The 26,085-nt window shown below is 41.9% G+C and overlaps 1 protein-coding gene across 1 annotated transcript in view; it reads right to left on the bottom strand.

Annotated features, from left to right (window-relative positions):
* The window catches only part of PRUNE2 (prune homolog 2 with BCH domain), a 180,085-nt gene that overhangs the window by 18,750 nt on the left and 135,250 nt on the right, over window positions 1-26,085 (bottom strand). The window contains exons 10-12 of the mRNA XM_054987592.1: window positions 12,456-12,535; window positions 10,869-11,069; window positions 598-774 (exon numbers count right to left, since the gene is read on the bottom strand). Coding sequence (XP_054843567.1) covers window positions 598-774; window positions 10,869-11,069; window positions 12,456-12,535 — 458 coding nt within the window. The remainder of the gene's footprint in view (window positions 1-597; window positions 775-10,868; window positions 11,070-12,455; window positions 12,536-26,085) is intronic.

The raw sequence follows: 26,085 nt of genomic DNA, 5'->3' as shown, positions 1-26,085 counted from the left end.
GGGTCAGAAGCTAACAGCAAGGGAATTAAAGCCTTCGGTTCAAGATGAATTCTTAGCCAGTAATAAATGACACATTCCCAGATTTTTAATTCAACTTTGGACAAACTTTGCTCACTTCAGCAGCACATATACTAAATTGGAGGAAGGCTTCAAACTTTCCTAGGAGTGGTAGGATACATGCCGCTGTATATGTATTTTTCTTAAACCCTTAATATATATTGTATTTTTATTTCTCTTAATATATATTTATTTCTCTTAAACCCTCAATATTTATTTCTCTCTTAAGCCCTGCCTTCCCCTTTGGAACTAAGCATTGTTGGTCTGCAAATGGGAATATATCATAAAGAGAACAAAATTAATTAATGAATCATGGAACAGTAAACACATTACTGAAATAGTCTAGAAAACAAACTGCACAATGGGCATGTGGAACTCCCCACCTAACTCTTTAGATCCAGATCTTTTTCTTTTAAATAGAGACTGTTCTGGGATTGGCTTCTTGAGTACAGAAATATTTATACAAAATAGATTTCACCAGTTTTGGAACTGCTGTTTTGTTCCATTCCATTTTAAAAATCAGTTTAGATTTCCCCCTACCTCCATGAGAGATGACCTTTTTATATGGCTCGATAGCTTTCATATCAATCCTCTGTTCCTGTTCTCCAATGACAACCGTTCTCCATAACCTGTTATCTTCCCGCTCTTCCTCAGCAGTGTATTCTGGGATTGATTCGGATTCCTCTCGGAAATCATCATTAGCAGCTGGCTGTTCTTCTGGAACAATAAAGTGCCAGGTATCACTGTCTTGTCAGTTATACTTTATATTGGTTGCTCCAGAGGGTTACCTTGCTTTAATTCTTTTCTTTCATCATCAGAATCAAAATCATGCCTGTGTGTTTTTGGTTATAAGCAGGGCTTTTTTCTGGGAAAAGAGGTGGGGGAACTCAGTGGGTTGCCCTCGGAGAAAATGGTCACATGGCTGGTGGCCCCGCCCCCTGATCTCCAGAGAGAGGGGAGTTCAGATTGCCCTCCGCGCCGCATGGCACGGAGGGCAATCTCAACTCCCCTCTGTCTGGAGATCGGGGGCAGGGCCACCAGCCATGTGACCATTTTCAAGAGGTTCTGGAACTCCGTTCCACCGCATTCCAGCTGAAAAAAAGCCCTGGTTATAAGACTGTCTAGTACTCTCAAATTATTGTCACCTGAATTAAGATCAGAATATAGTCCTGCATCTTTAAAATGGTCAGATCTGTACTCCACCCGTTTTAATGTTTTACTATACATTGGTGAGTATGTAGTGATTAACATTTTGCAGTTATAAAAAGGATGATGCAGGAAGATTCTAGGCAGCTGGTCAGAACAGCTGTTGAGCTGCAAAAAATGTGGGTTTTGCATGTCAGCGTAAGGTGCATAGCTGTGTAGTGTCCTCCTACCACTTTTCTGCAATCACCACTGTGGCACTCTGTTTGTTTCTCTTTTGCATGTAAATGTTTTTAACTCTTGGGAGTTATGTGCATATATTCATTGCACAGCTTACATAATCTGTTCCTTTGTCATAGCAAGTGATTGTCCAACACTATTGTTTTTAACATGACATATATTGTTATGGTAAGTAGTCCAGTGTTAGTGGAGGAAGGTTTTGATGGACAAGAGTTCAGGGTGACAACAGATTCCTAAAACAGTAACATACAATTCTTTTGCATTAACAAAACCCAAACCAGCACTGAAGAATGAAAGCTGTTTGAACATGGCCCCTTCATACACTGGCCGAAAGCACAGAGAGTGGGAGAGGGCGCAAATGTACTGGACTTGCCCTCCAAATTTGTGAGATCCCTGGGGCATGATGACCGTATGTGTAGAGGAAGTAATCACGTGTATGTTCTGTCCCCGTGATTGAGGATACTGTTTTCCAAGCATTCCTCCTGATCATGGAGATGGAGCTTATGCATGGACACTTCTTCTGCACAACGGTCCTGTGCTCACAAGTCAGTGGTTCAAAGAGGCGAGGGGTAGAGTCAGCATCCTTGGGCCTGCTCGCACTCTCTATGTGTTCAGTCAACATGCAAAAAGGCCCTGGGTGTTTACTGGTATTTCAGGAATATATACCAGCTGCCAATAGATACGCTTTATGACACTATTAAATTGGAGAAAACAAAGCAAGTCAATTGCTAAAACAGAACAGAGAGAAATGAGTATAAGATAAATTCAGATAATTACTGCTGAAGTAGAAACAAAAAAAAATCAACATTTGGATGCAAACTGATAGCAGTTAAGCAACAAAACAAATTGCTCCGAAAGATTGTAGATTTTTTTTCCTGTTTTTATTCCCACTTTCAAGAACAGATAGAATGCCGGTTGTTACGTATGAGCATATATAACCTTCATTTGTAACACGTCTCAGTTTTTCTGCTTTCATTTCTAGAACTTCCTTTATAATAATACTCAGGAGTACTATCAACTTTATCCCCAAAGTAGCTGAGACTTCTTGGGGATTTTTTTGTGGTGTGGAGAAAGAGTTGCATGATAGTCATTTGCAATATGATACTGCAAGGGATGGATGTGGCTTGTGACTAATCATACTGACTCTGCTTCTTGTGAATTTCGAAGGCACTATTGAAAGTGGTTGTTTTGTGTTGGTCTGGTGGTCTTTGAATGGTTGTGGGAGCAAATTCATATTTTTCAGTGCCGGTGCACCTTTGTAGAAAAATAATTTCAGCAGGCAGAATGAACTCCTTTCTTACACTTACTTTGCAGACAAATACCACCGGGGACTATTTCTGGTTCACTTGACGGGAAGACTAATCATCTGATGAGGGCCCCAGGCATGCAGTCTTTACCTTGAATTACCAGTAGCACAATTTATGTGGTGGTGGTGGAGAGTGCTGCCAAGTCATAGCTGACTAACGGCAACCCCTGCTGGGGTTTTCAAGGCAAAGGACTAACAGAGCTGGTTTGCCATTGCCTGCCTCTACATAGCAACCCTAGTCTACTTTGGTGGTCTTACTAACCTAGGCTGATCCTGCTTAACTTCTGAGATCTGACAAGATCGAGCTTTTTGCCTGGGCTATTCAAGTCAGACCAGCATAATTCAGAGGAAACAACAAAACCAGACACAAATATTTTTGAGACTAAAATAAAATATTTAGATTGTGGTTAGGCATGTCAGATGTTACTATATATGTGTACAGGCCCATATGCTTGCACGGTGGGACGTATAGCACAAAAGCAGAGCTATCCTTATTGAATCACAACATTTGGTTATCTATTTGTACTTACTGTGTTGATCCAGTATGATGATATACAAAATAAATGAAGTTGAGCTTATATATTTGTATCCTACACAGCACCAGTGGGTGGCGTGCAAATATTTTCTGCATTCCTCTTTTAAAATGGAGCCTAGAATAATTAATTATATTTAGATTACAGTTTTGGGTAGCCTTTGTGGGAATATCTTTGTGGGAATATAAAACACACATATTATATTATCAAAATTTAGTATGAGTGAAGTTCCTTTTAGATATAATTATAATACATTATCAGTGCAATCCTAAGAAGAGTTATTTCAGTCTAAGCTCATTGAATTCAATGAGCTTAGACTTGAGTGATTCTTCTTAGGATTGCACTGTATATGTATTATAATTTTTAAGACTACCTTTGAAAAAGAGTCAATTCAGTCAAACCACATTGGGAAGATCAGCATATATTGTTCATGCTAATTAAAATGTGGATTGCTTTGTATCAATTTTTATCACAGCTGCTTTTGCACACACCTGGCTTGTGGGCTTCTCTGTGACATCTGCTTCGTCATTGAAAATAGACAGAATGCTGAGTCAGGAAGGCTTTTGATTGGAGCTAGCATGGCTATTTTTTATATTATATCAATTAACTCTTATGCCTACTTAGCTAATGAATACTGACATTTGGATAAGTTGTATTTGAAATATTATAATGGAATTTTTTCTGCCATCTTATAATATACCATATTAGCAATTCAACTTTTCTTCATTAATTTACAGTCTTTCCCTTTCAAATAGAGATTTTATGTATTTGTTTGTTTGTTTATATTTTCAATTTATATTCTGCCCTCCTTGCACAAGCAGGCTCAAGGCGGATTACAGTTTAATAAAAAAAACATTTACAATATAAATTATATTAAAACAGTTTAGATAACAATATAAAACAGTATAGTATAGTATAAAAATAGATAGCAGCACTCAGTAATGGGCTCTAGACTGGAGTAATTCTGCTTAGGATTGCACTGTAAATATATTTACTGGTTTAATATTTTTTATTTCAGGGAGCAATCCTAAACAGGTTTAATCAGAAATAAGGTCCATTTTATTCAGTGATGCTTACTCCCAGGAAAGCGTTCTACAGCCTAAGTACAGCCAACAGCTCCTGTTCATTTGAGAGTCACACCAAGTTCAGCAGATTTATGGTAGCCGATATCGACAGAGTGAATGATTCATTGCCTTTCATATTCTATTAGACTAATTTGTACCCTTCTGGAGATTTACTGAATACCCTGATAATACAAAATGTGGGCCATGATCCAATAAAACACTTAAGCACATGTTTGGCTGCAAATACAGAAACATTGGCATTTTGCAGGAATAATGTAAACTAGGGCAGAGACTAAAAGAAAACAAAATGAATGAAGAATATTAACAAGCAAACGATATAAAAACACTCCTCTGCTATCTGGCTTTTGTAGGAAAGAAAGTGGGAAGAAATCTCCTTTGAGCAAGTCTGGTGGGCCTGTCTGAAGGTCAACCTCTTTTTGATCCTGCAGGTATGGGCAATTGTATAAATGTTTGCCTGAGTAAGTGTGTCAGACAGCCCTGTCTATGGGATGTATCAGTTCCAGAACAGTCCTGCGCATGATCACCATGCTAGATACCTGCCAAAATAGGAAGTCTCAGGGTTGACCTTGATGAGATGGAGACTTCAGATTTCCATTCATCTTTAAAACTACAGCTGCACAGAACTCCAATTTGGATCAGGGTGATTAAATGAGGAGAGGGTTTCACCTTTCTACCCCCTTAAAGTCTTGCTAATGGAAACAACAGCCTATCAGTCTTTTAAAGACAAAAGGCAAAACAGTTTGAAAGAACAGAAATCTATTATCTTTGATCTGCTTATTCTGACCCTCTGTCTATTGAAAACTTGAATTATTTTATAATCAGTCTATGCACATCAAATTTCCAGAACAAAACTCCTAAGTGAAAAGCATTCTATCCACAAAAATCTCCAAGGAAAAATTTGGATATGGAATATGACATCAATTGCCAGGGACTGGCAGCAACAAAAGGACTGCTTCTGTGGATTGGCAACTTTGCCATTCAGACAAGTCCACCTTCGGCTTCATCTGCCACCTGGAGGAAAGAGCCAAGAACCTGGACAGTCAGCAGTTGCTGGAAGCCATCTACACAACCATGCATCCTCAACGTATTATACCTTTGCCTCACCCTCCCTCAGAATGAAGAGGCAGACAAAAGAATTGGGAACTAAAGGGCTGCTTTATTAAAATAACACAACACATCTGTCAACACGGCAAGGGCCTAACTAGCAGTACAGGTCAGGCCCTGGGGTCACTCCTGGACCTCCACCTTGACCTGTCTGAGTGATCCACCTGCTGCCCTGTGTGCAAGCCATCCATTGTATGGTTGGGACCCAGCCTGGCCAGGTGAAGTGGTTCACCCATCTGTAAAGCGGGAGGAGTACTGGCTTGTCCAGGGGTTCCCCACCAGGGCGTCTATCCTCACAACTGGGCTGTAAAGGAGCCAGCTGCTCTGAGTCCTGACAGACCCCAATTCCCCACCAATGGGGATATGCCAAGGATGGTCACTGGTCTGCTCATTTTCCCCAACTTCTAACCTGCCACCACTAAGGCCAAGCCTCTAGTTAGGCCTTCATGCCCTACAGATGGCTTAAAGCCAACCGAGCCCTTGCCGCATATCCTCCAAAATTTTGTTCCTTCCATCCCCTCAGTACAGGTCAGCAAATTCAGCCCTGATTTGCGGATGGGGGAGCCAAGCCCCTTTTCCCAATACTATAAAGAAAACTCTATGGCCATCGCCTAGCCCTTCACCCCAGTTCCAAACTCCTTGCACACCACAGGCAGCAAACCTTGGATTAAAATCTCAAACGGGAGCCCAAGCTTCTTGCCCACACCCGGCAGGGAAGCTTTGGGACCAAAACAAAATTCCCTGCACCACAGGGAGGAAAGCCTTGGATTCCATGTGCACCCTTGGCATAAATCCTTGGGCCCAAAACAAAACAGGTTCCAAGCTTCTTGCACACACCCAGCGGGGAAGCATTGGAGTAACCATAGGAATTCTCTGCTTCTAATGCACACATCGCAAAGAAGCCATAGGCTCTAAATCTGAAAGAAAGGGTAACCGCAACAAAAATCCATTAATCTCAAATGAATGACTTGACAGACCACAGATTCCATGTCCGCTGGTCCTCGCCAACCACCAACCACCCCACCTAGGAAAAAACAAACAACAGTAACTGCCTTCAACAACAAGGCAACAGAACATGCATTAACCAGACCAATCAGTCTTGAGGCAGAGCCCCTTTGCCTGCCTGCTGCTGGGTGGCCCCCACCCCATCTGTCCTGTGCCGTCTGCCATGTCCTTGATGCCTAAATGCTGTAAAGGCACGAGGACCCGCACAAATTGGGAATGCATAGCGAAACTTGCAAGTCTCCCTGGAACATACTCCCTGTGAGGCAAACTCCCAGCAAAGTATATGCATCTGGGCAGACTGCTCAACTAAAGGACGAGCACCAGTTGACGTGGTAGTCCGCTGGACTAAGTGGCCGCTATCAGAGCGGTCCCCTGCACTAGGCCATGCTGGGGACATCACCTGCAGCCAAAGGTGCTGGTGAACCTGATCCAAAGCCAGGGAAAGGTTAAAGGCAGCACACATTTGAAATTCTTCATCATATTGCAGCCAAGTTGCACCAGCGAAGTCTGAATACCCCCTGTATATGATGTCTAGATACTGAAACAGCCTGCCAAGGCTGCATGCTAGTGATTACACCCGTGTAGACTAGGAACCTGGGAAGCCAATTGGCCCAGGACCTATCCACCTTATGGTGCGTAAGCCGCTCCTTATCATGCTCATCAATATCCTCTTTATCTTTCTTCTCCAGTTCCCTGAAGAGAAGGAAGACATCTACATATTCCCCCTTGAGTATCTTTTCCTTAGTTGCAGGTGTTATGCGGTCGCCTAAAGGCATAGCCATGTCTCCAAATGGAAAGGCCCTAAAGGGGACCATCCCATAAGCCGACCACAGGGATCCAAAGAAGGAGCCCAAAGGCACCACTGCACCCATCCCCATCTGAGGTTGAAACTTTGCAGACAGCCAACCAGCCCCTCCTGGGCAGCTGTCCCATGAAGGACAGTTGTCCCCATTGTGGCCATTCAGAACCCAACATTTGTGAAGTGCCTGCTTGGGTGAGATTGAGGTGTGCATGGGGGTGCAGAGGCAGCAGCCTGGCCCCAGGGCCCTCATGGCCATGCATACCCTGTATAGGGCCCTGAAGACTTACTTTTCAGCTTCAGCGGCTGGACTGTCACTGCTACTCAGCTGGATTCTTCTTGTCAATTACCTTCAGCTGCTGCCAAACTGGCCTCTTTGACAGAGCTCTCTGGGACCTGATGGCCACTTCTTTCTCCATCTGCTGCACTGCTCCCTCAAATATCCCACTCAGAGCCTTACAGCAAGGACAATGAGAGGAAAGGCTGCCTAAATACTGAAGCCCCTATTGAAATTAGATAGACTGGGGCCCACTGGCAAAAGGCAAAGGGGGGCACAAATGGGGCTGAGGCAGAGCTCTGTTGTAAAAGGTGGGCTGAAAAGAGCTGTGGCAGAAACTGCGTTCCCTACAAGACACTCCTATCAGTGGCAAGTGGTTAACATGCAAACCTGGAAAGGCCTCAGCAGCAAAGCCATGCAGCCCAGAGCCGGCCCACCCCCTCTTAAATGCCCCAAACTGCTGAGCCTCCCACGTTCCCACCCAGTCCCCAGCTGGGAAGCATAGACTCAAGCATGCCTGCCTGGGAGGCCAGCCCCAACTGGGGCTGGACAAACCCTCACTGCCGCACTGCTGCATGAAGCCCTGATTGCAGCAGTTTGCACAGGCGCTTCCAATGCTGCAGCCAGGAAACTGAGGCAGGTGCTACTGTGCTCCTTCCAAGGCATGCCCAAAGGCAGGCATAGATCCAAAGGAGTTAGCTGTGTTAGTCTGTAGTAGCAAAATAGAAAAGAGTCCAGTAGCACCTTTAAGACTAACCAACTTTACCGTAGCGTAAGCTTTCGAGAACCACAGTTCTCTTCGTCAGATGCATCAAAGACAGGCAGGCTGCCCGGGGCCAGGCAGATAATCGCTGCCTCCACCTGAGAAACAGGCCTGGGTGGAGCCAGGCGATCACTGCTGCTGCCGAGGAGGGTCTTTGTCAACACGCAGGTAGGCATGGCAGAAAAAGGTTGCGCCGCCGCTACAAGATGCTCCCGAACCTGGCTGGAGAGCTCCACGCTCCTTGCTGCTTTCTCATACCGGGAGAGAGAAGACGCAGCTGAGTTTTCTCTTCCTTGAGCACGAGGTGTGACTGCAGCACCAAGGGGTGGAGTGGCCTTATAAGGCCTCCAGCTCCACTCCTCACTGTGATCTCTGGATATCCCAGACAGCTCCGCTGCCTCTCCCTCCTCCACCGAGGCAAATCACGTCTCTTGGCCGTGGTGCTTGGTGCCGCCGGCCAGGAGTGCCACATTGTGTGGAATTTTAATTATTGTTAGCCACATTATAAGGCAACCATGGATGAAAACTGTGGTAAAAATATAATAAACTGACAAATGTTCTCACAACAGCATTCTATTTGAGCAAACTGCATAGCTGGTGTTAACCAGAGAATAGAGACATAGGCCAGGATTGTTCACCTGCATGTCAGCAAGGCAGAAGCACATCTCAGTTAAATATGAGCTAACAAACAATGTTTTCATGATGGAAAGCCTGCCATTACCTGACCAGATATGCTATAGCATAGTGGTTAAGTGGTCAGGTTGCAAATTGGCACTCCGCTGGTTCAAATCCTAGTACTGCCATGAATTGAGCAGGTGTCCTTTGTGTAAGCCACTCTCTCAGCCCCAAATCCCCAGCTGTATTTTGGGAATAATGATAACACTGACTTTGTTCACTGCTCTAAGTGAGCATTAATTTGTCTAGAAGGATATATAAGCATAGTTATGATTGTTTTTGTTGTTATTATTACAAGTTGTCAAGGCTGTAAACTAACAGTGTAATCTTATAAATACTTTCTTGGGAGTAAGCCCTTTCAGTAGGATTTAGAGTAGACCTTTTTAGGATTATTAAACTAGTTTATTATTTATACAAAATATTTATAGCTGTTTATCAGTAAAGTATTTCCAAGGTGGCTAGGTGATATGTCAAGATGCCTTCTGAGATAACAACAGCATTGATCTCAGAAATAATATGCAATCGCATTTTACTAATAGTTGTGGGAAGATAAAACATTTGTGATAGGGATGAAATTAATTTTAAACTTTGAAGAGTTAACTCCTAAAACAGAGTTCAGCAAACTGCAGCAATAAAACTCTCAAACTTGATACCATAATCTTTACTACAGTCAAAGCTCTGCTGCATTCTACATTATACTGTAAGTTCTGTCTTTAGTTCCATGATGCTATGAATGAACACTACTTAACATCTACATGAAATTGCTGGGAGAGGTCATCTGGGGATTTGTAGTGAAGCGTCAATAACATGTGGATTACACCCAGATCTGTTTCTCCTTAACAGCTAAGCCAGGTGGGTCTGTGGAAGTCCTGAACAGGTGCTTGGGAAGTTAATAGGATGGATGAAGACCAATAAACTGAAGCTCAGTCCAGACAAGACTGAGGTACTGTTGGTCAATGGAGAAGTTGCTCGGGGACTGTGGAGCCAACCTGTCCTGGAAAGGGTCGCACTCCCCCAGAAGGAGCAGGTTTGTAGCTTGGGGGTGCTACTGGATCCTGCCCCACAGTTGGAGACTCAGGTCTTCTCCATGGTATGTAGCACCCTTTATCAGCTATGACCATTCTTCAAAAAATGTGATATGGCTCCTGTGATCCATGCTCTGAACACATCCCAGTTAGATTACTGTAAGGTGCTCTGCATGGTTCTGCCTTTGAAAATATTCTGGATATTTCAACTAGTCCAAAATACGGTGGCCAGGCTACTGTCAGAGGTTGGTTACAGGGATCATATCACCCATCTGTTAAAAAATCTGCACTGGTAACAAACCATCCACTACTATAATATCCAACTCATCAGTTAATATCTGCCTCTGAAGTCCTGGTCTCCGTGCCCCTGCCTGCAGAGGTGTGGCTGCTGGTGGCTAGAGACAGGCCATTTCTAGTTGTAGCACCTTGCCTTTGGAGTGCTCTCTCCCTGGAAGTTCAGGAGGCATCTACTGTACTGTCTTTTAGGCACCAGTCCAAAATATATCTTTTATCCAGGCTTTTAATTAATTAGGTGTTACCAGCTTTTTAAAATGGTCTGCTTCTGGTCTGTGGTCTGTTTTATGGATAATTTTTATGCTGTATATGTCCACTGGCTTGTTGCTTTACATTGTTATATGATTTTAACTGCAACCTGCCTGAAGCAGGACTCTGAAAAGGCATAGAAATATTCTAAATGAATAGCATTACATCCATGATGGAAGATGCTGAACACAAAGCTGAATGGACAGCTGGACCCCTTAATTAAGAACAGCTTTTTCCCACACAAGGCTTCCATAAAAATGATACCAGAAACGTGTTTCTTTACTTCATGCATCTTCTCCAATTAATTCATTACCATGTGCTGCATATTCAAAAGAGTCTGCTTCATCTGGTGTATCAAGATCATCTACATTGATGTCAATTTCATCAGGAGTGTCCAGGTTATCATCAGAAAGGACAGATCCTTCACTCTGGTCCAATGAGAGACTGATATTTGGAGCTGTAAGCTTTATTCTTCTGGGATGGGAGCCATTTAGATCTAGAGAATTGGGAGGTTCTAAATAAGTGAAAAGATTAAAAAACCCTCTGTTTTAAATAAACAAAACTAAAACCAAGCAGAAAATAAAAATTAGCAAGCAGTACAAAAGAAAAACTTCAGCTAGAACGAAGAAATAGGAATATTAAACACTATAAAAGCATGAGAGAACAGGGCACGTTTTTGTCCTTTTAACACTGATGGCCCCTGCTGAATGTTCCTAGGAAAGGTTGTTTGATTACAATAGCCTCCATTTTGATATAATCTGCTCCTGCTCCCACCCTTTATGAGGGAAGAGTCAGAGAATGAGTGCCTACATAATTATGTATTTGTGTTGAATATAGCATTACATCCATGATGGAAGAAAAGTCCTATGCATACTGACACCATAGAATTTATGACCTGGGCCTATAAACACACATAACACACACACAGTAAGAGACAGACCATTACAGTAGCAAAGTCACAACCCTTGCAGGCTAAAGAACCTTCTCAAATGAAGAGGTCACTTCTAGGTGCTGGGTAATCTAGTTCAGAAGAGGGGGAAGTATGATAGGTTGGATATTCAGCTGTTTCCTGGTTACATTAGAAGGACGGAGCTCCCTACTGTGACATGAATATTCCTGATGGCAGAAGAACCTGCTCTTTCCTGGAATACTAACATGCTATCTAGAAGCCAGGGTAGTGGCCATATAAATTTATCTAGGTATCACTTATGTGGGGAGTAACTGGATTGAAGAATGAGGCCTAACATGGGCCATTTCCACACATCCTTAAAGGGACGGCTCACTCACTGAATGCTGGCGGCTTTTCTCCTTCACGTCTTCAATTTCAAAGTTTCTGTTTTTTCGGCGTCTTTTCGAGGACACAGGAAAGCGCAGGAAATTGCATTCTCATAAAAGACGCCCCAAAAATTGGAAGCCAAACAGCCTGCTAACATTTTGAAATTGGAGATGTGTGGAGTGAAAGGGAAAAGCCACCAGTGTTTGGTGAGTGGGCTGTCCCTTTAAGGACATGTGGAAATGGCAATGGAAAGGTCTTCTTTTCTAAGCTCTGAATTTTTCAGAGAAAACTGAACTGCTTTGTTTTGACTGGTGCATCTTAAATTGGAAGCAAACCCCATGCAGCCTGTAGACAAATTTAGCAAGTAAGTGCAGAGTAGGTAATTATCACATGAGCTCAGTATATTCACAGCCTGATGACACCAAAGCACTGGAGAAAGTGGATGGAGTGCTTGAAATGATTATCATTTGTCAAGAGTATCAGGGAATTTACTAAATAAAGAAAAGTTAACACTTTTCCTTCTAACACTGCAATATCGTAGCAGCACAAAAATGTGCTTCTCAATGAATAATTAAATGCTTAAGAAAGAGAGGGGATCAAAAAGATAATTAAAGGCTGTCTTACCAGTTCTCATCTCTGTATCGCTGGAGTCTAGCATAGCCTCATTAAAGGGAATATCCATTCCCACATCGTCTAGTACCAATCTGAAGCATAAGAAAAACAAGCATCTTAAACTGGGCTTTGTGGATGAACCCAACACAAGCCTACCCATGTTTCCTTCACTCAGGAACAAGAAGCAAAATTTCCTAAACTTCAATGATAATTCTTCTACCTTACAGTTCGAAAAATTTGAGCAGCAAGGCAATTTCAACCACCCTTCAGAATTAATATTAGGGTATAAATTTAGATATATTCCAAATGATTCGTGCTTGAAGATTCTTCAGACAATAAAAGAAAAAGAAAGAATTTTGGACTCTTTGGATGGAGTCTTTGACAGGAAAGCAAGTAGGAATGGTACAATGTTATTTTAACAGAAGGAAACATGGCCTAAACAAGGAGACCACTTTTTCTTTAATTACCAGTTTTCTTCTTCCTAGATTGGGCAATATAGCTTGGAGAAAGCAATTCGATCTTTTAATTCAGCTGTGTGTGCTGGAAACAATCAGCATAACTCCCCCTTCCTTTTAATTGTGTATTCACAGAACATCAAAAAATAAGGAACTCTGAGAAGGAAAGGAATTTCACAAAGAGCCAGAGCCAGGTTGCTGCCTGATGTGGAAACCCCCGCCCCACAAAAGAATTGACATCTCTTTGTAAGCTGCATACTCATGTCACTTGTGTATTTAGGTTCCTGTACTTATATCTGAATGTTTGAAAAACAAATGGAAAATATTTTAGGAGGTAAAGAGGGACTTCTGAACTCTCTTAGAAACACTATTCGTCCACAATTGAGGTACCAGACTTCTGCATACAGACTTGTTTGGAAGGTAACACAAATTTTTATTATTTAAATATAGCTTCTAGTTTTGTTTTGTTTTGTTTCAAATGTAGCTTGTAGAAAGTGACTGTGGTGTCATGGTTGGACTAGGATCTGGGAGACCTAGGTGTGAACTCCTATTCTGTCATGCACACTTGCTGGGTGACCTTGGGCCAGTCACACACTCTTACAGTGCAATTCTAAGAAGAGTTACTCCAGTTTACACCCATTGAAATCAATGGCGTTAGACTGCAGTAACTTTGCTTAGGATTGCACTGTTGGTCTAACCGACCTCACAAGGCTTTTATGAAGATACAATGGAGATGAGGAGAACAATGTAAGTCCCCGTTAGTGAGAAAGACACAGTATATATAAAGTAAGTAAATAAATAAATGTTTGTGTTTTTTAAAAAAACAATTTTTATTTTTATTTTTATATTTCAATTTATATACCGCCCATCCCCGGGGCTCTGGGCAGTGAACAGTTAAAATCGATAAAAACAAGAACTAAAATCAATATACAAACAATAAAACAAATTAACAAAGTGCAGTGGTGGGGAGAACCCTCTCCCACCCCAAAGGTGGGAGGCCGACATGGCACTGCCCCCTTCAATCACCGAATGCCTGGCGGAACAGCTCTGTCTTACAGGCCCGGCGGAATGATAATATGTCCCGCTGGGACATAAATAACAAATGTCCAGATCTTATTTTCCTTGGCCTTTTTTAGATTAAAGGAAACCTTTTATTTTCCAAGCAATCAAGGACTGGGTTTTGGGAGCATTGTTTTATGAGCAAGTTCACAACAATGGACAATCAATAGGCATCTGTCAATCAATGCAGTAGATGATCTGAGCACAAAATAAGGTTTGGGCTTCAATACGGCAGATGTAGATGTGCCTCTATGGCAAAATTAACATCTTATATACATAATAGGCTAATTTCAGAATTCCAAGAAAAATGGAAAGTGATTTTTTTATTATGTAGCTGAAAATTAAGAATAATTAAGAACAATTATTATGAAATATAAATATATATGGAAAGATATTTAAATAGAAGTGAAAATTAAGGATATATATATATAAGCAAGTTTTATATAGATACATGATTTAGTTGATGACAATATGATTTAAACGGCAGAAGTTTATTCATTATTATTTTCTTTTATAGGATTTAGACATTGTGTTTAGGTTCATATATGACCTAGATGATTATTGATGATTGAAGTAGCGGATGACTGTAGAGATATGAATTAGATGATTATATGATATAGTTCATATTTTATGTGTTTATGTTTGAGTTTATTATTTGAAATAACAAAAAACTTACAAAAATAGTTAAGAATCTGGGACTTCTTAACACATAAAAGATTATTACAGTGGACATGCTGGATATTTGTATAATTATGATTAGAGGAAACGGAGAGAAATTACTCTAGAAATAAAGTTGAGGTACATACATTTGTGACTAGATGGTGGAATTAGGGAGCACAGATATATCCAGACCTTTTAGCTGTAGGTAAGTAATGACCTTATTTACACACAGGAACACTATGGTGCTCTGTCAGTTCACTGCATAACCAGGGTAGACAACCAGCATATGCATAAAATAGGGTTGCCAATTCTGAGTTGGGAAACTTCTGGAGATTTGGGGGCAGAGATGGGGGTGGGGTGTTGGTGAGGACAGGGAGCTAAGCAGGGATGTGATGCCAGACAGTCTATCCTTCAAAGCTGCCATTTTCTCCAGGGGAACTAATCTCTGTAGTCTGGAGATCACATGCAGTTCCAGAACTTCAGGACCCACCCTAGAGGCTAGCAACCTATATTGTAAACTACCTAAGCTGGTGATGCCAGAGGCAGTGTTTAATAGGGACTGTGTTTTTACTGATGGCCACAGTAATTTTGTTTAAATCTCAGCCCTCAACAGGCTACTAATCCAAAGCATTAAGAACTCAGGCGATATAAAAATGGATAACTGGAACTTTTTTTAAAAAAAGAGGTAACATCGAGGTTATGCTGTTTTTGGTATTGTTGTACTATGTCTGGATCTCTTTTTTCCCCTGTGTGTGCCTCTGAACACAATTCAGATATTGATTTTGACCTATAATTCCTTCAGTTATTCATAACTGACATACCTGAGAGATCTCCTCTCAAGTTTCTTCATAATCTCCAGAGTTAGCCAAGAGCAGCTGTTTGGGAATGTTCTCCATGTGCCAGGTAAAAAATAGAGGGGACACACAGAGAAGCATTTTCAGTGGCTGTTTCTCTTCACTGGGTTTCTTCAAAGATTTCTCCAAATCATGTTTAATTTAAATCTTTTAGTGACCCAAGCCAATGCCAAGTTCTGAAAAGATCTGAAAATCCTTCTCTTCCTATTATATAGTTAAGGCCTCATTTCACTGAGGTACTTAAATATTTATTTAAAGTAGTATTCACTCATTTAAAATAACTACTTCAGGTGTTAGATTAATAAGTTCTTCTGTCAGATCAAAAACAAAATGAAGCACATTAATTGATTTTATCAGGTTTGTACTTAACACTATGCTGGATTGTTGCCATCTCCCTGGCCTCCTTAGCTATTGTTCATGTAAGAAAAGCCTCGCTTCTAATAATTCAATTCAAACCATAATGTTCACTTGGCTTTATTGTTTTGAACTATCAGGTAAGGTTTACTTCAGGATAGCTGAACACTATTCCAGGATTGCATTTATAAATTGTCACTGTTAAACTGAAACTGAACAGTGAGAGAGTGTTTCCTGAGAATAATGGAAGAGTAACAGAGATCCATGTATCAGGCAATGTTTTTAGACTTTCCACATCACAGTCAGTTTTTTCACATTCCACTTGGCCACATCATCAGAAGTATTTGCTATCTCAGCTCTTAGTTATTCCCTTTTGTGCCGAGACCCATGTATTCATATTGTGACCCCATAAATCTCCTGCAAACTACCTTTCACATCTTCCATACATAATGCAGCTTCAAGATAAGCATAGCATTATATGAAGTTTAAAGAATGACTCAAAATTACATAGAATCTTTTTAACAGCGGGTTTCATATATCTCTAGTGTATCATAAACACTTAATTTCTTTGTCTTCTTCCTGCAAAAGGCCATTTGTACTTTCGCCATTTCCCTTTAAATTCCTTGTTAAAATTCATGTGTCTTTTTGGCCTACTGTCCTATATTATATATAATACTGATAAGATTTCATGTCAAGGTGTGTGAAAGCCAATTCTACACATGAAGCACATCCTACTGATAGTTCACTGCATGATATTGCGATAGATATTTTAACTCAGACCAGAACAAGTTACAGTGTGCACTTCCTTCCTTGTTGGCATCTAAGGGAATTCATCCTGTATTACTAATGATAAATATTTGTTATTTGATGACAGTTGTTTGGCAATTCCTTCTTTTAAAATTAACTGCTTCTTATCAACATGTGCTTTTACAACTAAATGTGATAACTTTCTATCCTCCATTTCTTTTCACTTGATAATTTAGCATGAGAGCTTTGTCACAGGTTTCCTCAGATACACTGCAGCCACCTTCATTTAAAATTCAGTGGTGGTGTAAAGTGCTGTCAAGTCACAGCCCACAGGATTTTTCAAGCAAGAGTGGAGCAGAGGTGGCTTGTCATTGCCTGCCTTTGTGTAGCAACCTTGGACTTTCTTGGTGGTCCCCATCCAAGTAATAATCAGGGCAGACCCTGCTTAGCTTCTGAGGTCTGATGGGATTGGGCTAGCCTGAGCCATCCAAATTGGAGCAAAATTCTCAGTATTATATCACATTAGGTTAAATACATACTCACTTTACTGTTACTAACATTTGGATTCATTTTAAATGAGTTGCTATTTCCCTGGCTTATTCTTTGAACAGTTGAAACCGTGTGAGCAATGGAATACTCAACTATAAGTCACTAATGAGGAATCCTATTAATTATATATATATGTCTTAGCTTTGATCTGATTGTCTAATTAGAGCATTTGGAAAATATTTTGAAGAGTTGGTCAGAAACAGCCTCAACAAACAGATTAAGAACTGCTGTGTCCGTAATATGCTAAAACCACAAAGAGAATGAAGAAAATATTCAATTTACAATCAAAGGCTAAAGTATTACATGAGTATTTAATAATCCAAGCCGCTAATATCCATATCGGGGCTTCAAAATGGCTTCCCAGATTTTGCTTAGAGTATTTCAGAGTGATCTTTATTCTCTAAACAGGCAGCTTCTACATACTGTTCTAGAGATTCTTACGGCAGTAAGGTTCATAGTAACTGGCACTAAGTTAATTTTTTTAAGGACTGTTCCCATTTGACCACTGGAGCAGAACATAAGTCAAAGTGACCTGAGCTGCAACCTGACACCCAACCACCTGGGAGACTGGTTCACACAGGACTTTCCAAGACATATGGGTCCATTTATTTCAATAAAGCAATGCAAATCATTAGTTATTGAAATTTTCTTCACTAGAGTACGTCAGTGATACAACAGCCTGAAAAGTTGATTGATATTCTTGAGGAAACTGTGTGTTAATAATGTTCATACTTATTAAACAAATTAACCTCTGTACCAATTGAAATAATGAAATCCTGGCTAAATTGAGATTATACTTATTCAAGTAACATATGCAACATCAAGTAAAATGAGGATTTGAGTCCAGTTGCACCTGAGAGACCAACAAAATTTTCAGGGTATAAGTTTTTGAGAGTCATGGCTCCCTTTTTCAGATAGAGCTTGACTCTCAAAAGCTAATGATTTCTATTGTTAAAGGATTTTTATCACTAAAAAGGGACACATTTGGACAAGGAGGTTGCAAGAGAGTAGAAGCGTGTATGATGCACATCCAAATCACAGATGCCATTAAGTAGAAAACTAATAGGCTCGATATATAAATGTATCCAGGTCACAAAACTGGATCGTATTTTGAAACAAGCTCTCTTGCTCAAAAATTGTCTTCTACTCCTCATTTAATCTGTAAATAGGATGAATTTATACAGGACTTTTATTGTGATGGTACTCACTGGCACTGTGTACTGGCTCTCCCAGATCCTAATCCTTGTGCACCATTCCTACTCAGCCAGAGAAAGAGAGAGTGGACCCGGAAATTGGTGCAAGAATGCTGAACATAACAGCATTGTGTTCACTGCTCCCAATTGGTGGAAACAACATCTACGTCCCTTACCAGGTCTTGGGCCTTGCTCAGAACCATGTCACTACCACTCTGGTTCGCTCTGTGACCAACTGTTGCAGTGCACAGTCACTTATGACGGCTAAGAAACTTGTTTCTACAGCATGACTCAAGCACATGTTTGCCCAGTCAGTGAGAGGGTACTTGAAGTCATCTATCACATTTTCTGCATTACAGTACAATCCTAAGAAGAGTTACTCCAGTCTATAGACTTCAATGGGCTTTGACAGAGATAACTCACCATAGGGTTGCACTTTTAGTCACCTTCCATGCTTCATTTTTCATCTTAAGATGAACCTCAAGGGTTTGATCACATGGGTGATAGTACACTCCTACTTTTAAGTAACTGTTAGGGCCCTGTATGCCCTGGCCTGGATAGCACAGGTGAGCCTGATCTGGTCAGATCTCAGGAGATAAGCAGGGTCGGCCTTAGTTAGTAATTGGATGGGAGGCCTCCAGCGAAGACCAGGGTTGCAGAGGCAGGTAATGTCAAACCACCTCTGTTATTCTCTTGCCATGAAAACCCTACCGGGGTCGCCATAAGTCAGCTATGACTTGAGGGCACTTCCCACCATCACCACCAGGGCCCTGTACATCTACCCACACCTCTTCTGTTAGAGGGGGTTCATTGCCTTATTTTTTAAACAACTTATTAGATTCTATGCCCCCTCTGATATACAAAGCAACACCTCCCCTAACATGTGCCTCCCTGCCCTCCCTATGCATCTTATACCCAGGGATAATCATATCCCATCAATTTTCCCCATTCGGCCATGTTTCTGAGACCCACTATATCTAAATTGTCATTTTGCACTAAGCACTTCAGTTCCCCACATCTTGGTTCAGAGATTTCTAGCACTGGCATATTGACATCTATAATGTGTTCGCCTCTCCTTTACCTTCCTACCGTCATTCCCAAGTTCTATGGTATGTCTATCAATATTACCCTGAGTGATTCCACGGGGATTGTTAGTCCTAGATATTGGTGCTGAGCATGCAAAACTGGAAACAATACTGGTGAGGTGATATGAATCAAGCATCACTGTAAGAAAGCTTCTCTGTTGCCGTGTACATGACACAGAAAAACAGAAATAAAAAGAGAGAAATTCATGCCAGCTCATCTGAGGTTAAGGGGAAAGCTATCGCTTTTACTGACAATTGTTTAATAGAAACTGTGTAATCATAATCACTGTATAGGCAACTCAAGAAATTTGATTAATTTTACTGTCTCCAGAGAGTTAAATTTTAGTGGATATGTTCTGTAGCATTTGATGAATGTACCTTTGCTACAGAGCTGGTTAATTAGCAACACATAATTAAAAATTATCAATGCGGAGAGGGAAAGCAAGAGAAAGAGGGCTTTTTTCCAATTTGTCAGTATTTTTGGTAAAGAAGCTTTTAATAATTTTATATTTTCACACCATGAAGCAGTAGTGAGACAAAAACCTAAGCAATACATTGTAAAACAAGTTACTCATAAAATTTGAAGTGCAGGATGTGTAAATATTGGCTAATAATGTTTACAACACATCTAACATTATAGTCATTCCTGTGTTGCTGATAACCTGGAAAAAAATGGTTTCTTTAAGGCTACAGAAGAAATCCCTTAAGGCGATGAAACTAGAATTCAGTCTTTCTTTAAAATCAAGAATTCCATTGGCCCTGTTTATTATTTGTAGTTGAAATCTACCAAATTGTAATATTTCAAAAATAATTTCTCTGAAATGTCACAGTTGGACACAAAACCTTCCACATGCTAGGCACATTTTCCTCAACTCAAGGCATGAACCAACTGATAGCAAAAGTTTTCTGAAGGAACAACCACCAGCCAATCACTATGCAAGAATCAGCTTGAAGGAGCAGACAAGCACAAAGTAGATTGTGAATGCTGAGGGCTGCCTTCTGTTAATATTTATGGAGCATTGTCTCGTAACTGGAATGCGACCAGTTAGTGGATCATGTGCTGAAAACATCACTAGGTGGCAACTGAAATATATCTTGGATTATTCATCTTTGGATAGTTCAAGCATCTCTCTCTCACGCGTGCACAAACACACATTTTTACAATGGAAAAACAGCTGGAAGCAAAGAGAATTAAATTAATTGCGGTTTCTTGAGCCAACTAGCTTTCTGAGAGATGAGGGTGATGACTGGAAACTCCATCCAGGATCTATCTTACAGGGATTCTGGGGGAAAGCTTTAAGTTTCTACCTATACATAAATTAGTATTCTAGACTGGCTCATTAATAGTTAGTTGACTCTCTGTCAACTAACTATTAGGAGTTTATTATTATATTTAAAAAATTGCATTTTACCCAAACTCAAAATTGAAGGATATGAGAGATAATTTACAATTTTAATTAATATCTGTTGTTAGAAAGGTTTCTTTTTCTTCCCCATGCCTTATTAGTTTCTTTTTCATGACCTATTACAATAACACAATAAGAGACAAACTATCTCAAAAACATGTGGCTCTTCAATTTCAGACCCACTGATAACTATTTGCCCCAATGACTAATCCATCAGTTCAAGCAACTGAAGTGAGCCTTAATGTATTTTATTTATATGATAATGCAGTGGCAGTTGGGAGCAGAAAGCATGCATGGCTGGATAATTGTCCCATAACTGGAATGCTTGAATAACTGGATGGTTGAAGCAGAGTTGGTTGAAATTAAATCCCACAAAAACGGAGGTCCTGCATGTGGGTCTGGGGGCCATGGGCACGGGACTCTGGCTCCCCACTCTTGATGGAGCGCTACTTGCGCCGGTTTCGAGAGTTAGGAGCCTGGGGGTGATCCTGGATGCCTCCCTGACTATGAAGGCAAAGGTCACAGCAGTTGTCCAGTCTTCATTTTTCTATCTAAGACAGGCCCGGCAGCTTGTCCCCTACCTATCAACCCATGACTTAACTGCAGTGATCCAAGCAACAGTCACCTCTAGATTAGACTACTGCAACTCGCTCTACTCAGGGCTTCCCCTGGGCCTGATCCGGAGGCTACAGCTGATCCAAACTGCAGCTGTGCGAGTAATTGCAAGGGTCCCAATTAGGGAACATATAACACCTATACTACGCCAGCTGCACTGGTTACCAGTTGAGTACCGGGTCCGGTTCAAGGTTTTGGTGTTGACTTATAAAGCCCTATGTGGACTGGGCCCAGCATATCTGCAGGACTGCCTCTCCCCATATGTACCCCAGAGGATGCTTCGTTCAACAAATAAACAACTGTTGGTGGTCCCTGGCCCAAGGGAGGCCCGCCTGGCCTCGACCAGAGCCAGGGCCTTTTCGGTCCTGGCACAGACCTGGTGGAACTCTCTGTCTGAAGAAACCAGGGCCTGGCGGGATTTATTATCTTTCTGCCGGGCCTGTAAGACAGAGATGTTCCGCCAGGCATATGGTGGAGGCTAGGTTGGGCCCCCACTGGCCACACTAAAGATCTGTCCACCACCCTACATATGAGCCAGGGCTTGAAAAGCAGAATTTTATCATCGCCATCTGAAGATAAGCTGTATTGTATAAAGTTGTTTTAATGTTATTTGTATACTGTTTTATCTGTTTTTAACTGTATTTATGTAATTGGAAATGTTGTACTCCGCCCTGAGCCTGCCTGGCGGTGAGGGCAGACTAAAAATCTAATATAATAAATAATAAATAATGTGGAAGGTTTTGAGCAAAATACACGTCATACTTTCTGCTCCAAGCCCAACCTCCTCCTAGTTACTTGACCAGCAGTGGCTGCGGGGGAGGGGGGGTGAGACATGGAGCAGCCAGGTGCTTTCCTCACCACCACCCCACCTGGCATTCCCCCAGGTTTGCAGAAAATCTCCCCTTTCTCTGTCTGGCTCTGTTGTACAGATTTTTTGATCCACACTCTGGTGCCAAATGGAGAACTAGATAGATGATTGTAAATTGATTGTACTCTGTAAGCTATTTTGAGTCCTACTGGGGGGGGCGGGATAGGATTGCCAGGTCCCCTCACCCTCTGGGCAGGAAGCAGCACTTAACTTTGTTAGTATCTTTGTGTGCGCACAAAGCAGGCATGTGCTCCCGCGCTGCGCAATGATGTTACTTCTGGGAAGAGACATCGCGTAGGCCCTTGTGCCACCCCTGGAGCACTCCCGCGCTCTGCAGCAGGCCAATTTCAGCCTGTTTGGGGCTTAAATTGGCCCACTGTGAAGCACAGGAACTCTCCAGAGTCCTCCTGGCAGTACTCCTGTGCTCTGCTTTGGACCGAATCGGGACAATTTGAGGCCAAAATCAACCTGCTACAGAGCATGAGAGTGCTGCTGTCATGGCCCAGTCTGAGAGTGAGGTCTCCTCTGGAGGAGAGGAGCCACGTGTAGCCAGCCAGGACTCCTCAGGAGAAGAGGAGCCCTGTGTAGCCAGCCCTAGCCCTGCTTCAGCAGAAGCCAGCAATCAGGAGCAACAGCTGCTGGCTGATCAGAGCTTGCAGCCAGCAGCTGAGACACCAGCACCCTCTATCTCCTACACCACAGGGGAAGCTCAGCCAGGGACTTCTACAGGTGCAGCACAGCCAAGAGCCTCCCCCCCGCCCCCCCCCCAGGTTCACCCACACCCAAGGAACACCGCAGGCAGCGCCAGAGACTGGAACTGCAGGAGAGACGGCGCAGTGCTCGCCTCTTGAGCCAATGCCAGCTGCTGGAGAGTGACGATGAGTAGTGTCAGGATGGAGCCCCAGCAGCTGGCTGAAAACCACGCCTGGCTATAAGAGCCAGTCTGGAGGAACTGCTGGGCGTGGAAGCAATGTGTCTATTGCCTGCAACCACTCCGTGTTCTGTGAACCTTGCCCGCGCCTGCTTTTGGACCTGACACTACTGGTAAATGACCTTGGATTGTACCTGACCTTGCTCTTGGACTCTGGACTCACTCCTGGCGTTATCTTGTGCTCTGACCACCGGTTTGACCTGGCTTTTGCTCTTGGAACTCCCCTCAGACTCTGGCATTAAGGTTTGGACTTGAACCACCCTGCTTGGGCTGGCCCAGCCCGTGACAGCTGCTGGGTTAGCATGACAGGCCCACTGCAGAGTGTGGGAATGCGCTGTGCTGCCCGGAAGTGCACCACAGAAGGCATGTTCCCCCGCCTTTCCCCCCGCCAGCCAAGTAAGTGGAGGCAGGGGGTGAAGGATGGTAGCGGGGATCCCCACCCGCAATGGGGGACTGGCAACCCTTGGGAGAAAGCAGGCTCTTTGTTGAACACTTGAAACATTTACATTTTGATATTCTGAGCCAATACTGGGCATGAAGTTATTTACATGAACTTAGGTTCGATTTCCACATGACACTATTTGTACACATAGAATGTATACACAGAAAGTTTTTTACTGGGAAAATCTTCTCTGTCAGAGCAAGAGAGAAAGTTTCACTGATTCTCCTTTCCCACTGCAGATGGCTTTCTTTCTTTCTTTCTTTCTTTCTTTCTTTCTTTCTTTCTTTCTTTCTTTCTTTCTTTCTTTCTTTCTTTCTTTCTTTCTTTCTTTCTTTCTTTCTTTCTTTATTTATTTATTTATTTATTTATTTATTTATTTATTTATTTCAGTTTATAAACCGCCCATCCTCAGGGGCTCTGTTACCACCCTGTTCTGGGGATGGGGATGAGGGGTTCTTCTGTTTCTGAGAACTTAGCGGGCTGCAGTGGGAGGTGGGAATCAGCAAAACTCACTACCTTCCATTGACAGAAGGGTCATAAATCAACAGAAATTACCTTAAGATCCAACCCTTTATCTAAAGATACTTAACAGTTTATTGTTCTTGTTAGTGACTGTACCTCTTGTATTTCATGCCTTTGGTCCCACTGTTAACTCTTTCTGTCTTTATACCCATGTAAATGTGTGTGTTTGTGTATGTACATGTGTGTTAGGGATGTCAGGTGCCTGCTGATGGTGGGCAGTCTCCCAGTTATCGCTTCCTCTGCCCACTGATTACCAGCTGATTCGTGGGAGGAGGCAGGCCAGGAGGGAAGCCATGGGTGTGAACATGCCCACAACTCTGATCAATGATGTCACTTCCAATGCAACCTGGAAGCAATGGTGCTACAAAAATGCTATGTTTGGGGCGGATTCCTAAATAATCAGCCCCAGTGCAATACCAGTGCTTCTGGATGGCACCAGAGAGAGGGAGAGAGAGAGGGAGAGAGAGAATGCGAATGAGAACATCAACTAAGGATGACACTGTATGCATCTTTCCAGTCTATAAACAGTCTATAAAAGTGTATACCATAATACATCCACTGGTCTTTAAAGTTTTGTGCTGAAACAAACATTTCAAAAAGCAACTTAAAACAAACAAGGTACACTGCACAGTAGCTACCTGCAAAGCAACAAAAAGAAAACAAGCTGTGAAAATAAGTTGTACGACATATTAAAGTAGGATGGAGAAAGCCAACAGCTCCACCATCCTCTTTGATGTGAGCAAAACATGTCTTTCCAGCCACAAATAATGGCAATCGGTCTGACTTGAAGTAAAAGAACAAGTAATCTGCCACTCACAAACTCATGTTTGCCCTACTTAAGAGCGAATCCTTATGTTACTAGAGGTGAGAACCATATGTTACTAGGCTGGGAGCCACTCTCCTAACATCTGTAAAGAAGAACTACAGGGGTTAGGAAAATGATACTGATTCTTCCCATGCCAGCATCTCCCACCATTGTGGGCTGGGCAACACTGACATAAGCTGGAACCATAGTGCTGACTAAATGGTCCACAAGTTCACTTAATGCATGCATTGGGCAAAGAATCATGTCTTCTGGTCTAACTCATAACCACTAAGTGTTAAATGGGAAATCTGTGCATATATACATAGAGTCTGTACATAATCACAGACTCTGCCTTCTGCAGGATACCCAGCTGCAAGGACAGAGCCTACCCATGTACAATTAAGTTGCACAAAAGCTCTTCCACATTTTCCGGCACACACATGGAGCTTAGGACAACTGATATGATCCCATTCTGTCCATGACTGCACATTCATCTGAATGTGTGAATACTTCACATTGGATGCCTGAGTCACATGATTCTTCCTAACCAGAATGGCCTGGGATCTTGCTGCGTGGAAGCTGCTCCAGCAGCATTTGAACCGATCCCAATACCTCATCTTCTGTGTGTGTTAATTTCCATTTCCAATACTTCAGAGGAAGGAGAAAAACATAAAAACTTTAAAGCAGATAAGCTCCTTCCTAAATGTTCTAAGCTGCTACTCAAGCATCAAAGCTATTGCTTGGTAACTATATAATAAGGTATAACAAGCTGCTTTTTGAAACGAATGGCCAGTAGCCCAGCAATATCAACTGTGACTGACAGCAGGTCTCCAGAGTCCTGGAGTCCTTGGACAGAGGTCCAAGTGACGAAATCTAGTTTTTTAGGACTAGATTTTCTTTAAATTATCCATGCAAAAAACTTGTGCTTCCATTGAACTATGCCTATTTTATCATAGACTATGCTGTATGGTGAACATTAAAATATATTTTAAAAAATGTAAAACATTTTAAACAATACAAGTTTAAAATGAAATAATCATTTAAAATATTATAAAAATAAATCAATCAAAACATACACAACATGAGGAGCAGGGAGG

The sequence above is a fragment of the Eublepharis macularius genome, chromosome 8 (genome assembly GCF_028583425.1).
Source record: "Eublepharis macularius isolate TG4126 chromosome 8, MPM_Emac_v1.0, whole genome shotgun sequence".
Classification (NCBI taxonomy): Eukaryota; Metazoa; Chordata; class Lepidosauria; order Squamata; family Eublepharidae; genus Eublepharis; species Eublepharis macularius.
Note: the sequence above shows the minus strand (reverse complement) of the source record. Positions and strands in the feature narration are given on the sequence as shown.